The sequence below is a fragment of the Euphorbia lathyris genome, chromosome 1, assembly GCF_963576675.1.
Source record: "Euphorbia lathyris chromosome 1, ddEupLath1.1, whole genome shotgun sequence".
In the NCBI taxonomy this organism is placed as follows: domain Eukaryota; kingdom Viridiplantae; phylum Streptophyta; class Magnoliopsida; order Malpighiales; family Euphorbiaceae; genus Euphorbia; species Euphorbia lathyris.
Genome location: NC_088910.1, coordinates 46,211,425 through 46,229,553, shown reverse-complemented (window position 1 = coordinate 46,229,553; position 18,129 = coordinate 46,211,425). Strand labels below are relative to the sequence as shown.

The 18,129-nt window shown below is 36.6% G+C and overlaps 1 protein-coding gene and 1 long non-coding RNA gene across 2 annotated transcripts; both read left to right on the top strand.

Moving 5' to 3' along the window:
* Positions 1–8,582: 8,582 nt before the first annotated feature.
* LOC136235605 (uncharacterized) lies at positions 8,583–10,935 on the top strand. The gene is made up of 2 exons (XR_010691831.1): positions 8,583–8,767; positions 10,528–10,935. It is a non-coding gene; the product is annotated as an uncharacterized lncRNA (long non-coding RNA).
* Positions 10,936–16,375: 5,440 nt separating this feature from the next.
* On the top strand, positions 16,376–18,002 carry LOC136235546 (RING-H2 finger protein ATL46-like). Its single transcript, XM_066025319.1, has one exon. It carries the CDS (start codon positions 16,781–16,783, stop codon positions 17,798–17,800), a length of 1,020 nt encoding a protein of 339 aa, XP_065881391.1. The 5' UTR covers positions 16,376–16,780; the 3' UTR covers positions 17,801–18,002.
* Positions 18,003–18,129: the final 127 nt, after the last annotated feature.

Sequence of the window (18,129 nt, the reverse complement as noted above, 5' to 3'; positions counted from 1 at the left end):
GAGCTCATTAATGATGTTGGTGAACCTTGCATTCATGTCTGAAATGCCCTCATCATTGTTCATCTCGAACAGCTCGTACAGTCTCATCTGCTGATTCACCTTGGATTCTTTTACTTTGTTTGTTCCCTCGTAGGTGACTTCCAGCTTCTTCCAGATCTCTTGTGCTGACTCACAACCTGAGATTTTGTTATATTCTGCAGCATCGAGCACACAGTGAAGCATATTGATAGTCGAAGCATGGTTTTGTAGCTTCTTGAGATCATCCTCTGTCCATTCAATCTCAGCTTTAACAACTGACTGGCCAGCAACAACTTTCACAGGTACAAACGGGCCTTGGACTATAGATAGCCAGGCACTCATGTTTGTAGCTTGAATGAAGTTCTTCATCCTATTCTTCCAAAAGGTATAGTTTGACCCGAAGAATAGGGGAGGCCTAGTAATGGACAGCCCCTCAGGTAATATCTGAGTTGTCTGGTTTCCAGGGAGAAACCGAGTGTTGTTTTCACCCATGGTATGGATCAACTCAAGGTTGTTAGACCTTTAGTAATGAGCTTTTAAGCTCTGATACCACTTGTTGGTCCCTTGTAAGGTTGCAAATATAGTTCCAATGGGGGGTTAGGAACTATTTTACCTTTTTAAAATGATTAGGGTAGATTTCTTTCCTTTGAGAAAAGATTATGTAACAGCGGCACTTAGCAATCAGCAAGACACTGGCTTAGTCAACTAGTGACTAGGTCAGCTTCGTTGCTTAGGTCAGGAAATAGCACTTAGAGTCTATTCCTGAACTAACTCGTTGGTAGCGCACAACTCAGCTTGACCTCTTTTACTTGGTCAGTTTTAGTTTGTTTTAAGCAAGCAATATATTAAGGAGTTAAGGGTTAGAAATACTTCACTCAGCGGAGTTATCCAGGTTCGGCTTCTTCTAAGCCTACGTCCTATCCCCGGAACACGTTCCGAGATTTCCAATTCACTACTGAGCTCTTTAAAGGTAGAGACTCGAAAACCCTTTACAAGTCAGAAGCTGAGTATAACAAGAGTACCTTCCTCTATACCTCTACTCACTTCTATTCTAATTCACTAAGTACTAAAACCGAGTACTTAGCTTCTCCTTTCTATTCCTAGAAATGATTAAGATTTGTCCTAAACAACAATTGCTAGAACACCTTAGATGATTGAGGATCAATCACTCTAGACTTTTACACAAATGAATAAGCTTGTAGTGTAAGAATTTGCTTTGCTTTTGATGGAGAACTTTTATACACGTTTGGTCAGCGTAACGGTTTTTGCTCAAAGTTCTCTCTTGAATGTGGATTCTGAATGCTCTATTTATAGAGAGCTGTGAGAGCTTCTGGTTATTTCGAATTTCGAAATAACCGTTGGAGGGAAACGGCTACAGGTCGTTTTCACTCAGTCTGTCAGCAGTTCTCTTGGCCAATCAGATTCCAGCATCTTCTGTTCTTCGGTCACTGTGACAGTATGTTCCTCCATTTTAGGTAACGTCAACCAGACAGCTTGCTGCGTCTTCTAATCTTTACTAAAAGAGGAAATACTTTGTCTGGAAGTTGTCTTGCGGTCAGCGGCTGTCTTGTACGTTTTGTCGAGACAGCTCAGCAGCTTCTAGTCGAAGTTGTCTACGTGGATCTTTTGGATCCTTCTTTGCTCAGCATGCGTTTCATCACTTCAACGGCAGCGTTTTGAAATACGCGGGCTGAGTGATCTTGGGCTTGTTTGACTTAGGCCTTGACTTCCATATAGGGCTTGAGCCTTATGATCTTTATGTCTTATAATAAATTATAAACTCAACATTGAACAAACACATTAGTAACAATAAATCAAAGCATTTAAACTTAGTGTGTTGTAGAATATTTAATTTCACTTAATTAATTTTGTCAAATCAAAATCCTGTGGAAAGGTGTTTCAACAGGGTCAGCACGGAAAATTTTAGGGATGCAAATTTCTCGAGACAGAGGAAGAAAGAAGCTGTTCCTAAGTCAGTCAGCTTATCTGAGCAAGGTGTTAGAACGTTTTGGTATGACGAATTCAAAGGTCGTACTCACTCCACTTGCAAGTCACTTCAAGCTGAGCAGTAAGCAAAGTCCTCAAACAGATGAGGAAAAGGAAGACATGGAGAGGGTGCCATATTCCAGTGTTGTAGGCTGTCTAATGTACGCGATGGTCTGTACATGCCCAGATTTGGCTCATGTTGTGAGTCTCATTAGCAGGTTCATGGCAAATCCAGGAAGAGCACATTGGTCAGCGGTGAAGTGGGTGCTGAGGTATGTCAAAGGCTCATTGAGTAAAGGTTTGAGTTATGGTGGAGCTGAAGCCCTAGTGGATGATGTAGCAGGTTTTGTTGATTCTGATTATGCTGGTAGCATTGACACCAGAAAATCCCAAACTGGGTACGTATTCACAGTGTTTGGAACAGCAATAAGTTGGAGGGCAAATCTACAGTCAGTTGTGACTTTGTCAACAACCGAGGCAGAGTTTATTGCCGTCACAGAGGCAGTAAAGGAAGCAATGTGGCTGAGAGGAGTCTTAACGGAACTTGGAGTGACACAGATTGATGGTTTGAAGATTTACTGTGATAGCCAAGGAGCTATACATCTGTCAAAACACCAAGTATTTCACGAGCAATCCAAACACATAGATGTGAGAATGCATTTCGTCAGGGATGTGATTAGCACTGGTACTGTTCAGGTGATGAAAGTGGGAACTGAGGATAACCCAGCCGACATGCTGACCAAATCTGTTTCAAGTAATAAATTTGAACATTGCTTGAAACTGGTTAGGATGGTCAGTGGTCCTTGAGTGTATTTTATTCACTAGTCGATGGAGTGATTAGAAAGACAAGGTGGAGATTGTAAGTCATTGTTTTCTATCACTAGCTGATGATGCTGAGTCAACAAGTTAGCATGGTGCTGAGCCAACAAGTCAGCATTGTAAGTCGTTGTTGTTTTCTATTACAAGAATGATGCTGAGTAATCAAGTCAGCATGTGTGAGTTATCAAGTCAACATGATGCTGAGTAATCAAGAATAATGCTGAGTTATCAAGTCAGCATAATTGTAAGTCATCAAGTCAGCATGATTGTATGTCATCAAGTCAGCATGAGTGATTCAACAAGTCAGTATGATTATGAGTCGTCAAGTCTGCATGGCTGTAGGGCAGTATGGTACTGATGTGTTAATACAGGTCAACATGTTCGTGCTGTGTTACCGCTGGTCAGTATGGTCTTGCTGTGTTAATACATCTTGAGTAAGGATATTTTGGGTATTTTCACAATCTTGTAAAGGCTATAAAAGGTCTAGGTTGGGAAGTAGTTTTACACGAGAGATTATCTTAGACTAAGTCATTTTGTATACACTGTGATATACTGAGTTGGGGATTGGGAAAACACGTGAGTTCCTAGAGAGGAAACTATTTCAAACTTGTTGTAATCTCCATTGATTAGTGAAGTTGTTGGATGTAAGCATTTAAGCCGAACCAGGGTAAATTCTGTGTGTATTCTTTTGATTGTTGTTTCAAGATCAAATCTGTGATCTTTGTGAACTTTGTTTATCTGTGTGGTTGATTGATCGTTCGAAGTTAGAGTATAGTTCAACACTTCAGAAACACATGAAGAAGTTTTCTATGATTGTAATTCGCAACTCAGTCATGATGAAGAAAACTTCTATGATCGTGGTTTGGGGGGCAGTCAAGATCAAGAGATTAATCGAGAATCCACCCTAGAAATACCTCTAATGATTCTTCCAGCAACTCATGTTTTTCCAAAGCCTATGATCACTCTGAAGTTGGTTAACTCGAGTAGAAGATCAAGTTTGCAATCCATGATTCTACTTGTCATCAGTCTACTTCAGTTGTCCTACCATCCAGACAAGTCACAAGGTTTTTACTTCTTAACCGTGTTTATTCATTTAGACTCTAGTTTACAAATACTTTTTATTATGTGGAAAGAGAGTCATGAAAATAAGAGTCTAGACATGGAAACTCATATCCCTCTTGTAGAGATGTTACTGAGCATTTTATTGTATGAGGCGATAACATAATGATGTACTTACAACATAGCCCATAAGACCATTTATGGTCAAAATAAGTTGGCGTTTTTGCCAGCACAAAAAAAAAATGAAAAAATATTTCAGTTTTCAAAATAAATTATTTATGTTCATGCTTCCATTTGGTTCATATTTTCTACTTTTGTTTTCGCATCTTCTTCATTTGCTTCAAACTCTAACTCACGAACCAGAACACTCAATCATTACCATTTCTAAATCGTATTTGTTGCCTATTAGTTGATTCCGGTTAATTAAAATACCCAGAACCAAGCTTTTGGTAATTATTGATCTCAAAATCATAATTTCCATCAAACAACTGTTCTGGTTAGTTTTTTTTTCCAAAATTGATTTCATCCGCCATAAACCACCTTTTCCTTCAAAACCAATCTCAATTTCTTCGTTGATATCCAAATTATAACTCTCAACTTTCATTTTGTTCAAAACAATTTCCTATAACCTCAATTTTCTCACTCGAAATCACCTCATTGCCATTTGATTTTTCTTACATCAGATAACTCGTGTATCCAAATTTTAAAATGATTCTGACACGTCCAATTTCTACGTCAAATTCAACAAAGTTCAATCTGATTATTCTAAAAGTCCATTTAGCTTAGATAAACATTACACTCCTTAATTCAAGGCAATTGTGTCCAAATTAATTTTCATCATCATGGCTTCAAGTCATTTTTTTCATTAACCTGGAATCCTTCAAGCCATTTCCATATCATTTTCAGAAGCAATCTCTGATTCTAAAGTATCAATTATCTCAGAACCAAGCTTTTGGTATTTATTTGATTCGAATCAAATTTAATCCCATCAAACAACTGTTCTGAACAACTGTTTTGATCTCAAACCATTCATCGGTCACGAGGTCAAGTTTGTTATTATTTATTTATTTTTGTACAAATTATCTCCAATAATTTCGTCGTACATATTGCTTTGTAATTTTCCTGCTTTATTTCTCACATTTTCACAAAAAAAAAATCAATGAGCTCAAACGAGGCTCTTATAAAAAAACGAAGCAAAATAAATAAATAAAAAAAAAACTGGTTCAAAAAATCCTAAATACATTCTTTTGTGTACAAATTTTCAATTCTAGTCAATTTATACACAAAAGAGGGGGGCAATTGTTGGCCCAAAATAAAATAAATTTTATTTTATGTATATACAATGCTTGGGTTTTGATTTTAGGATATAGTTTATATTTTGTTTAGAAAATAATAATGGTAAAATAAAAATAAAAATACATATGTAAACTAACCTCCAACCGATGAGCACGTCTTGCACCACGCGGGGCATAACTCTAACACGCGAAGCGTATTGGCCAGCCCGCGAGGCGTGGAGGAAGCTACTTCCGAAGGACAGCTCGGGAGCTCAACCACGCGGGGCGTTCCTTCTCATACGCGAGGCATAGATCAGGCACCCGGAGAAGTTAGACTTCAGAGACTCCACCACGCGGGGCGTACCTTACTTTACGCCACGCGTAAAACGCATCGACAAGGCGCTCCAGGATCAGAAGCACAAACACGCGGGGCGTGCCTTCCTATACGCAGAGCGTATACCATCCATCCGAAGACGTTCCACTTCAAAGGCTCCACTACGTGGGGCGTACCTTACTTTACGCCACGCGTAAAACGCATCAACAAGACGCATCAGGTTCAGAAGCTGCACTACGCAGGGCGTAGCTAGACTTACGCGGGGCGTGTTCTTTCTCTCGGCGAATTAGAGGTCAGTTCTCGCCCGAAGCCCGTTGTCGATCACCGATTTCTCAGAACGCATCCGGACACAGCCACGGGCTAGCCTACAAGCTTAGCCCCATCCCCACATCTAGGCCCAAACCTTAAGATTTTCTCTAAACCACAAGGTAGTGGAGTGATGTGGCATGGAACTTAGTGGAGGTTAGTGGTAGTTGGAAGAAGTTGAGGAAGTTGATGATGTGGCAAGGTAGTGGGCAAGGTTAGAGAGAAAAATAAGGGGTAGTTGACCAATAATTACCAAAATACCACTAAATAATTACCAAAACGCCACTCTAAAAAACTATAAATAGACCCCCTCCCCTTCATAAAAAATCACACACTCAACACAACAAAAACCCCCTCTCAAAGCTCCAATGCTTAATCTCTAGTTCCTTTTGTTCTTAGTTCTTCAAGTTCTTCTTTTTGTTCTTCAAGTTCTTAGTTTTAATTCCTTTTTTTAGCTTCCTTTAGCTTTAATCCAAGTTCCAATAGCCTCTTTCCAAGTTTTTTCAATTCAATTTAGCATTCTCAAGCCTTTAATTTGCTCAATTCATAGCTAGAATTCTGTTTTCAAATTAATTTTCTAGATTCGTCCAAGTACTTTCAAAGCCCGATTTCGTCCATTTAAATTCATATTTTGCTTTCGATCCCTTCAACAAAGTTGTTCCTGACGTCTTGAATTTAAATCCAGTATATTTATTTTCCCAATTCCGTGCTCAGAAACTATAGTTACAAGCCAATCTTTACAGCTCAAATTCTTTTAGATATTCTGTTTCCAGAATTTCCCAGATTCGTCCAGTTATTTTCAACTCCCAATTTCGTCTATTTAGAGTACGTTTTAGCCTTCGATCCCTTATAGAAGTTTGTTCTTGACCTCCCGAAGTTAAATTTAGCCTATTTACTCGTCCAATTCCGTATTCTTAAGCACTCAAACGAGCCCACCAAAGTCAAAGGTTAAATCTGCCCCATTTGCCTACCACACGTTTTGACATTGCCAAGATCGTACACCATACGGGCCCGACCGACCGCATTGCTCCAAGAACCTCAAGCCGACATCAAAATTCAACGTCCAGCCGAGATAGCTATTGTGGCTCCGAGTTTGTCGTTGAATTTTAATTTTATTTTAATTGCATTTCAATTCTTTGTATTGATTTGTCTTTTCCCAATTCAATTGATTGTCTATATGTTTAGTATAGAAATTTTTCAATTGTAATTCATTATCTAATTTCATGCTTGTTGAACATATCAAATCAATAAATACTAATTTTTTCACCAAATCTCGTGTCAATTTCGTACTTTCAATTTCTTTATTTTACACGTCTTCAATTCATACGCTTAGCTTAAATAAAATAATTAATCTAGCAAAGTTTTTATAACGGCGCTAGAGACCCAAGAGGGACTTTTTCAATCCTTGCGTCCCTCGCCAATCGCTTCAATTAGATTTCAAGTTTTGGTGCGCAAATTTCATAAACTTAACCGTCTTTCATAATTGAGAAATAATTTCTCTGGTACGCCCGCACCCTAACCACACGTGACAAGGTTGAAATTAGCATATTCGCAAAATATTGCTAACAATTTTTGGCACACCCAGTGGGACCTATTTTTAAGCTTTGCCAAAAAATTTAGAACTCTTTTTTTTGTCTATTTTCTTCCGTAACTTTTTCATATCACATTTATTTTTTCGCCCCACTTCCACTTTACCAAAATTTATTAGCTATCGCTAACAATTTTTGGCATGCCCAGTGGGACATTTTGTTTTTAGCTTAGCCAAAAATTGCAAAACCCATCACACACGTTTTTTTTTCTCTCACACTCAGCTTTTCAATTTAGTTTATTATTTTTCCATGCTCTTACTTTATGCAATTTTATTCGCTTTATTTTCATAATAAATTTGATTTAATCATTTTTTCTATTATCCACGGAGAATGCCTCTGAATATCAATAGGTGCAAAGCAATCGAACCATGACGAGGACAGCATACGAAGATGCAAGGGATGCTACGATACCGGTGTATTTTGGTGGTTTCAATCGAGATCGACATTTTACAATAAGTGCAACCGGATTGTGGGTCCATTGGTACACCGTCTTTAGATGCTACGACGATGGCTATGTTCAGTTTATTCATAGCGACGAACATAATATCGACTGCAAGTGTTGTGCTTACGTTCAAACCGCGTCATTCTATGATGATCAATATGGTTGCTATGTGGAGCAAGTCCAGGAGTCCCATAAAAATCCACATGGTGCTGATTATAATAGAAAGCAATCCATATGGTAAATTTGAATAGATGGGTATGGGGTATGGTGCATAAGAACAAAATTAAGAGGTAAGAGAAAGGATTCATTATTATCTGAAATGAAAACAGACTGAATTGGGAAACAAGTCCTGAAAAAATATATAATGAAATGTAACAATTCAGAAATGGGTGGTTATGGTCTCGTGAGGGGTGAATGACCATAACCTTAAAGACAAAAAGATATAATTATGAGTCCAATCTTAAGGAACCCAAAAGATTGAGTTGGTTAGTTTGGGTACAAAACAGATAATGATCACATGAAAATGTCAAACCCACATCTCAAAATGGTTAGTCATAGTCATCATAACCTGCTCGAGGGGCCACAATCAAGAGGCTTATTATAGTGCCATGCTTCCTACGAAATTTACACGTGACCTACCCCATTAGCTTTTGTCCTCATTTGCAAACTTCTCTTTATACCATCATCATTCATCACATCCATGCCAATATAAACACAATTTGTTTTTTTAGAAATGATTAAATGTGAGCTCATGAAGGGATCGGAGGAGTAGTCATAATTTTTGTTGCACTCTATTGGACATTTATGCCCTTTTCATTTTTCATTACCAAAAACTCAAATTCTCTCAAAACTCAAAGGATTTCCAAAAACCCGAAGAAAAACACGAATCAAAATCATGCCTCCGAAAGAAAAAAAAGGAAAACAGCAAACACATGAACAGGTTAGTTTCGTTTTCTGAGTTTTTTTTTTCAAGAATTTCGATTTGAACGAGTTCCGTCTCCGGATCAGAGACGGAACTCGTTGAAGATTGCCTAAACGGGCAGGCAACCCGGTTCGGCCCTAGGCTTAACCGGGTGGGCCACGAGATTCTCCTAGGGAGAATCTCGTGGGCTGCCCGTTTCTCTCTAGGAGAAACGGGCGGCGGACGAGATTTGGCGCGTCCGCCGCCCGTTTCTCCTAGAGAGAAACGGGCAGCCCACGAGTTTCTCCCTAGGAGAAACTCGTGGCCCAGGCCTAACCGGGTTGCCTACCCGTTTTGGCCTATTTTTTTTTTAAATATATAGAAAAAAATAAAATATGATGAATTAATTTAAACGTAGAATTAAGTTTTTGATGTTTAATTTTAGGTATTAATTTTTCAGAACGTAGATTTCATTTAGATAACTTACCGACCGTATTGAACCCGAGATAGAAAAAAATAATATCAATTAATTTAAACGTAGAATTAATTTTTTGATGTTTAATTTTAGGTATTAATTTTCCGGAACGTAGATTTCCTTTAGATAACTTACAGACCGTATTGAACCCGAGATAGAAAAAAAGGATAATATCAATTAATTTAAACGTAGAATTAATTTTTTGATGTTGAATTTTAGGTATTAATTTTTCGGAATGTAGATTTTATTTAGATAACTTACCGACCGTATTGAACCCGAGATAGAAAAAAAAGATAATATCAATTAATTTAAACGTAGAATTAATTTTTTGATGTTAAATTTTAGGTATTAATTTTTCGGAACGTAGATTTCATTTAGATAACTTACCGACCGTATTGAACGCGAGATAGAAAAAAAAGATAATATCAATTAATTTAAACGTAGAATTAATTTTTTGATGTTTAATTTTAGGTATTAATTTTCCGGAACGTAGATTTCATTTAGATAACTTACCGACCGTATTGAACCCGAGATAGAAAAAAAAGATAATATCAATTAATTTAAACGTAGGATTAATTTTTTGATGTTGAATTTTAGGTATTAATTTTTCGGAACGTAGATTTCATTTACATAACTTACCGACCGTATTGAACCCGAGATAGAAAAAAAAGATAATATCAATTAATTTAAACGTAGGATTAATTTTTTGATGTTGAATTTTAGGTATTAATTTTTCAGAACGTAGATTTCATTTAGATAACTTACCGACCGTATTGAACCCGAGATAGAAAAAAAAGGATAATATCAATTAATTTAAACGTAGAATTAATTTTTTGATGTTGAATTTTAGGTATTAATTTTCCGGAACGTAGATTTCATTTAGATAACTTACCGACCGTATTGAACCCGAGATAGAAAAAAAAGATAATATCAATTAATTTAAACGTAGAATTAATTTTTTGATGTTTAATTTTAGGTATTAATTTTTCGGAACGTAGATTTCATTTAGATAACTTACCGACCGTATTGAACCCGAGATAGAAAAAAAAGATAATATCAATTAATTTAAACGTAGAATTAATTTTTTGATGTTTAATTTTAGGTATTAATTTTCCGGAACGTAGATTTCATTTAGATAACTTACCAACCGTATTGAACCCGAGATAGAAAAAAAAGATAATATCAATTAATTTAAACGTAGAATTAATTTTTTGATGTTTAATTTTAGGTATTAATTTTCCGAAACGTAGATTTCATTTAGGTTTTAATATTATATCAATTTATTTAAACGTATAATTAATTTGATTTCCTGGTTATTTTTCAGACTTCAAGGGATTCTGACGATGGGTCCGGACCTCGACATCCAACTAGACGTGGTGTGACTGCATCCGTTCGGAGACTTCGGATACCTATGAGGTCGATTGAGCAAGCATTACGGGCGCAGGAAGATGCTGAGCGTGCTGCATTTCAGCAGCAGAGTGCTGAGAGTTTTGGAGTTCATCATCATGATGTTGCTGATGATCCGATGGACATAGCTGTATCAGTGCCTCCTCGACAAGGTCATATGGCCCCCTCTGTGTATGTCACGAGGGGTCGGGACGGACGTTTTATTGCTGCTGGGTCGTCGTCGTCATCCGATAAATAATTTGTATTATTTATTATGCTTTATTATTTCTATATACCTACTTTTTATTAACATTTCAAAAGTTAAAATGTAATACGTTTAATATAATTTCAGCTTGTACATCCAAGCGCTCGAGGGATGCTCGTGATGACGATTGGGTAGTTAAGGAAGAGGTCCCCGGGGGTCCTGTTGATGGTTCTGTGATTCCCAGTTTCCTAGGACATGTATCAGTTGGTATCTGGAGAGGGCAGAAGAGGAGCGTCCTCAGGTGTCAAACGAGATCAGGGTACTGCAGTACGCTGGTGAAATGGTTCAATTCAACTTCTGAGGAGACAAAGGCGCTACTACAAGCAACTGCATTGGCACATCTACCATCTATCATGTACCCTCACATCGACGCGGCTCTGATATATGCTTTTGTAGAGCGTTGGCAGGCAGACACGACATCATTTCACATGCCTTTTGGTGAGATGACCATTATGATGCATGATGTGTGGCAGATTTTGCGTATCCCAGTGCAGGGGGATATGGTGACTGCTGACTTGGGTACGGATGAGCTTCAGGAGGCTGTTTGCGATTTGTTCGGGGTGTTTGGCGATGAGTTGCTGATTAGTCATTACCAGTCTGGTGGTATACGTGCTAGTTCCATCGTCGATTTTTGTAGTGTCGGACGGGTTCCAGAGACTGAGGCGATTGGTTGGATGTGGCTTATGTTGGGATCCACGTTGTTTGTAGATAAGAGTGGTAACCGGATCCGGCCCGCGTGTTTACTGGAGGTGCAGGATGGGGCAGATACGGTGAGTGGCTACTCATGGGGCTCAGCTGCACTAGCATACTTATATCGGTACTTAGGTATTGCTAGTAGAGGAGACTGCAGCCAGATGAATGAAAACTAGATAAATTTACGTAAATGATAATTATTAACGTATCATTTATAATAATTATGATTTACATACTAAGCTATGCAAATTAATAAATTATAGTATATCAAAACATTAAATATTGTCCCGTATATATTCTGAAATTGACAATTCAAAAAATTATAAAGTATATTTTAAATTCATAATTTATATAATTTAACTAGAATTTTTATTAATATTATTTATAAAAAAAATATAATTAATACCACCCGTTTTTTGATAAAGAAAAACGAGTGGTGGACCCGTTTTTCCCTAGGGAAAACGGGTCCAGAACCCGTTTTCCTCTAGGGAAAACGGGTTCCTCACTCGTTTTCCCTAGAGGAAAACGAGTGGCCTGCCCGTTTTCCCCAAGGGAAAACGGGTCCGGACCTAGGTTTCACCTGGGATAAAACCAGACCCGTTTTCTCTAAAGGAAAACGGGTAGGCCACAAGTTTTCCCCTAGGGAAAACGAGTGTCGGACCCGTTTTTCCCTAGAAAAAACGGGTCCGACAACCGTTTTTTCTCGGGAAAAATGGGTACACCACCCGTTTTCGCAAAATTCAACAAAAAAAAATATTTCGTTTTTTATTTCAATTCGTTAAATTTCAATTGTTTTAGGATTAGTTGCTTACCTCGTCTTCGAAATCGTCCTTCTCCGGAGTTTTCGAATCCATTTTTCCTGAAATCAGCGACTAGCCACGAGCTAGAGAGAATTTGAGATTTTCCAATGAAAAATGAGAAGGGCGATATTGTCCAAAAGGGTGCGACAATAAGCGAAAAGGGTGGTTAGGTAAGGGTAGAATATCCACTTCGTCAAATTGGCTCTGATACCATGTTCTGGAACGGAATGAACTAAAAGCTCAAAGACATAAATTTCGTATTTAGTCAGTTTTCATCTTTAAATAAGGAGAAAAATGTAGTTTTTACATGCCATGATTGATATTTGTATTAGATCTGTGTTTATTAGGCATGTATAAGTGTTTCTCAGACTACTTTTAGTGAAAATGGTATTGGAACAACATATAACTTTCAATATTTGCGATTTAGGATTTTCAGATTTAGAATAGTGCGCGTTTTAGTCTCAGTCGAGAGTATGCATACCTCAAACCCTAGTTTATGTTCAGCATATGAACAAACGAACTTCACCAACATGACCAAAGTCCCCCAAAACCCTAGATTGGATGAATTTGTAGGACCAACGGACGGCGGGAACGCAACGTCTGGTTCCCATGCACCCCATTTGGACAGCACACGCCTAATAGGCATCCTCCACATGTCCCGTGTGTGGCACATGTGCCTATACATCGTGAATCGTGGTGACCAAAGGCCAATCCACGCAAATGGGTCCCACATGCACATGCTAAGCATGTGGGGCTGCTTCTGGTGTTTGTTTTTCCTCCAATTTTTTTCAAACCCTTCTTTACAATTTTTATGATTTCTTAGTGTATTTTGTAAAAAATTTAGACATACATAATATTTAGGGTAAATTCCAAAAAAAACCCATGTGGTTTGATGTTCTTCCAAAAAAACCATTGTGGTTTGTTAATACAAAAAAAGGACTGTGGTTTGCGCCGTTACCCGAAAAATAAAAAATGGCTTAACGGTGTTAAAAATGCTGACGTGGCACAGAGGTAAAGTTGGAAATTCGAATTTTTTTTTATTTTTTTTATCCCTCTCTCTCTCCTCTTCTTCTTCTTCCTTCTTCTTCTCCTTGCTCCTTCTTCTTCTTCCTTCTTCTTCTTCTCTCCTCTTCCTTCTTCTTCTTCTCTCCTCTTCTTTCTTCTTCCTTCTTCTTCTTCTCTCCTCCTCCTCCTTCTTCTTCTTCTCTCCTCCTCCTTCTTCTTCTTCCTCCTTCTTCTTCTACCTTTTTTTTCTTTTTTTTTAAGTTTCGAAAATTTCCAGATTTCTGGAAAATTTTCAGAAATCTAGAAAATTCCAGATTTCTGGAAATCTGGATTTCCAGATTTCCGAAGAAATCTGGAAATTTCCAAAATCTGGAAATCCAGATTTTGGAAATTTTCAGATTTCTTCGGAAATCGGAAATTAAAAAAAAAGAATAGAAGAAAAAAAGAAGAAGGAGGAAGAAGAAGAAGAAGAAGAAGTAGGAGGAAGAAGAAGAAGGAGGAGGACAGAGAGAGGGAAAAAAATAAAAAAATAAAAAAAATTTGAATTTCCAACTTTACCCATGTGCCACGTCAGCATTTTAACACCGTTAAGCCATTTTCCGTTTTTCGGGTAACGGCGCAAACCACAATCCTTTTTTTTTGTATTAACAAACCACAAGAGTTTTTTTTTGGAAGAACATCAAATCACAGAGATTTTTTTTGGAATTTACCCTAATATTTATTTTTGGAATATTTTAAAATCAGTTTAAATTAACAGAAAATGTTTTTAAATATCTAGAAATTATGAATGTTTTTTTATAAAAATTTCAGAATATCTGAAATAATTTTTAGAGTATTATGGTAATGTGTATTAATATATGGATAGGTACGAATTCATTAACAAAAATCTATATTAATCAATCCGTTGGAGTTAGTTTAATCGTATATCAGCTAGCTTTTTTTTTTTTTTTTTTGGTTTTGAAAACATCCTATTACTTCTATTGATTAACTATTAGTGACTTTTTTATGTAACAATTAACTTATAATTTATAACTATTCATTTTAAAATTAATATATAATTATTTAAATATTAAATAAAAAAACTTAAAATTAAAAATCAATTATTAAAAATCACTTAAATAAATAAGTTTGAGTTTTTTTAATATTCTTAACTTCTAAAAGTTAATTATAAATATATATATTTATTAATATATGGATAATTAAAATTATATATATATATTGTTTCAAAAAAAAATATATATATATATATAATCGGTTTATTTTTCGATTTTGGCTAACCATCAAATTTTAAAATAAAAAACCATAACTTGATCATCGGTTTTGGTTAATTTATATTTCAATGTGGTTTCAATTTTTCACTTAGTTTTGTACAACCTTGAAACTAGGAGTCAATGGATCTCACTAGAGGCGGATGCATGGGCGATTGGAGGTGTCGGTATACACCAACCATTAGAACCACCCACTGAGAGGCGTGATGGTTGCCGCCCTTTGCCTACTATCACCATTTCAATTGTATGATTACTCAAAGCACTCAACCAAACCTTAGTTAAAACGAACGTTATTTTGACTTGGCTTGAAATAATAATAATATTGATAATAATAATAAAAGCAGTTCAATCCTTATGAGCCCGATTTGAAATTTGCACTCTCAATAAAGAGAGGTTGGCTCCACCACACATAACAACTTGGTCTACTCTCATGTAAATATTGTCGACTTTAATCAAAATTCAACGTTTTGGATTTCATAGATTTAAAATGCATCTACATGTATTAGAAATTCATCTTACTAATAGTTCATAGTCACTCACTCTCTATTTGTAATGTGAGATTCAACCCATTCATAGTCCCATCACTATCCTTAGACCGTTCATTGATTGGACTTTTATCCAAACACAATTTACTTGGGACTGATTCATTACACCACCAAATCATGCGACCCTTTTGAATCCGCCTCTGGATAAAATTCCAGGTGTTCTGGCAGACCAAAGTGCCATTCCATATCATTATATGGAGTTAGTTAGTTATTTGGAGGATGGATTAGTGAGTTTGAATATACCCACCAACATGGGGGTTGTCAAATTAGTACAAATTTCTGTAGTGGAAGCAAGCATAATTAGGTTGTGCTTAGTGCATGCTTATGTGGAATTGTTATACACAACATATTCCAAATTCTAAAAGCTGATTTAAGCTAATACTAGTAATTGTGGAGGGAGTAGTAATTGTTTGTAAGAGAGGTAGGTTACCAAGATTGACGGAGATTTTCCGCAATTAACAGAAAATGATACCATAAACCATAATTGAAGGGTAATCATTTTGATTAATAAAGATAGAAGCGAAGCCACACAAGGTTGAGTGGCGATGGTGGACCTATAAATCAATCATTTCCCATTTTGCAAATGTGTTTTTATTCAATTCTTTAATTATATGCATTTGAAGCATGAATGAGAAGGACATGAGTAGGCCTTAAGAAGACTCTTCCTGTCCTTTATTATCCCTATTTAGCATTCCGAAATAGGGGGAGAGATTGAGGTTTATAAGTAAGGTGGGTTTATAATTTATGTAGATGTATTTTAAAGTTCGTAGGTCCAAAATATTGAATTTGGATCAAACAAATAATATCTACTTTGGATCAAGTTATTATAATTGGTATCAGAACTGTTAGAAAAATGGTTTTGGTGTTGAATAAAAATGGCTTTGAAAGTGTGGGGTATATTTGTCTTTAAGCACTTTGCTATCAAAAGCACTTAGAATTGGGCTTTAGAAGCCTTTAAATTGTGTTAAGTGGTTTTTAGCAAATATACCACACGCGCGCTCGCTCGTTCGTGTGACGCCCGCCCGTCCCGACCGGAATTACAGATTGCATCTCGGTCTGCCGAAAATTTAATAACACCACACCTGCTTCGTTGAGGCGTATACTAAAATCTCCCTTAAATAAACGAAAACCATTTAGCAATAATCTCTCACTCCACATATAACCACTAAATCATTGTCTTAACCACTCATTTCCATCTTAACCGCATAAGTTGTAATTTCTTGGAGGAAGATTGTGTGCCTCAAATTAAGCTCCTTTTTTTTATTTTTTTCTTCTGGTAATAATCTTATACGCACTCTTAATATAAAGATAGGTGCTCTGCAATCTGATTGCTCTTAAATGCATTTGCAGCACATAAAAGCTTTCATATTTTCAAGTTAAAACAGAACCTCAAAAAGTGAGTTCCCTTTACCTTCTTAATCCCATCTTAGACCCAATAATTTCCTCACTCTACACTCAATTCCTTTAAAGAATATATTCTTAGCTTGCCCATGATCCTTCTATCTCTTTCATTCAAGCAAGAATGTCTTTTTGAGAGCATACAACTTTTATAAAGGAGTAAAGCTGTTTCAGCTCAGAAAGCATATGTGAAGAAGTGAATAGTTGTCTTGTTTTTATGTTTTTCAAAGCACCTGCAAGAATGGGCAGATTTCTCTGTGAAATCAGGAGAAAAGATGGCTTTTTTATAAACCCTCCTCCTCCTCCTCCTCTTTCACCTCCGCAACCCACTTCATCATTTAACAGAATCAGAATCAGTCCTGTAATTCTTTTAGTCATTACAATTCTAGCTATTATCTTCTTTGTTTCTGGTGTCCTCCATCTGCTTGTTAGATTGCTCATGAAAAGACCACATTTTTCAGCCATTTATCATTCCAACAGATTCCTAGAAACCTCAACTTCTCATTCTCTTCACAGACAACTTCAAACCCTCTTTCGCCAGCATGATGCTGGTCTAGACCAAGCTTTTGTTGATGCTCTACCTTTATTTTACTACAAAGATATCACAGGTTCAAAGGAGCCATTTGATTGTGCTGTTTGTTTGTGTGAATTTACAGATAATGATAAACTCAGATTGCTCCCAAATTGCAGCCATGCTTTCCACATTGATTGTATTGATACTTGGCTTCTCTCAAACTCCACTTGCCCTCTTTGCAGAGGTACCCTTTTGAGCTCTAACTTCCCCATTGAAAACCCGTTCTCCAATTTTGAATCTTTGAGGGAAATTTCAAATGGGTTTTCAATTTCAAGTGATGGAGGGGATAATGGGTGTTCTAATTGTTCAAAAGCAGAGGAGATGAAGAGGGTATTTTCAGTGAGATTAGGCAAATTTAGAAGCTTATGTGAGGGAGAAAGTAGCAGAGAGACAAGAGAAGAAGAAGAAGAAAGCAGTAGATGTAATTTGGGTGCAAGAAGATGTTACTCAATGGGTGCAGTTGAGTATGTGGTAGGTGATTCGAATCTGCAAGTAGCATTGCCGAATGTTAATGATGATGAAGGTGGTAAGAAAATCAGAGGTAGAAGCAGAGGAGGAGATAGCTTCTCAGTTTCTAAGACATGGTTGTGGTCCAAAAAGAAGAGATTTCCAAGTTTTTCAAGTACACATTTGATGGATGTTTCTTCGGTTACTATTAGTTAATTTGACAGCACAAAGCTGGAATTATATATATATAAGAGATTGTATGATTATACCGTTTTGAGTATGATTCATGATAGATTGGTTAATCACTTAGCACAGCCTGTATTATGTACAAGTGTAGATATCTTCTTGGTTTTCATCCTCATCTTCTTCCTAGGGTCAAAATGACCCTAAATTTAATTAGAATCCATTTACTTGAAATCGAAGGTAAATATTGATAAATAGTCCAAACTTTATTAATTTTAAGTATTAAAATTGGTTGCTTTTAGACTAATATGTTAATTTTATTTTAGGGAAAACTAAGAATAAGACTTTATAAATGTAAATAT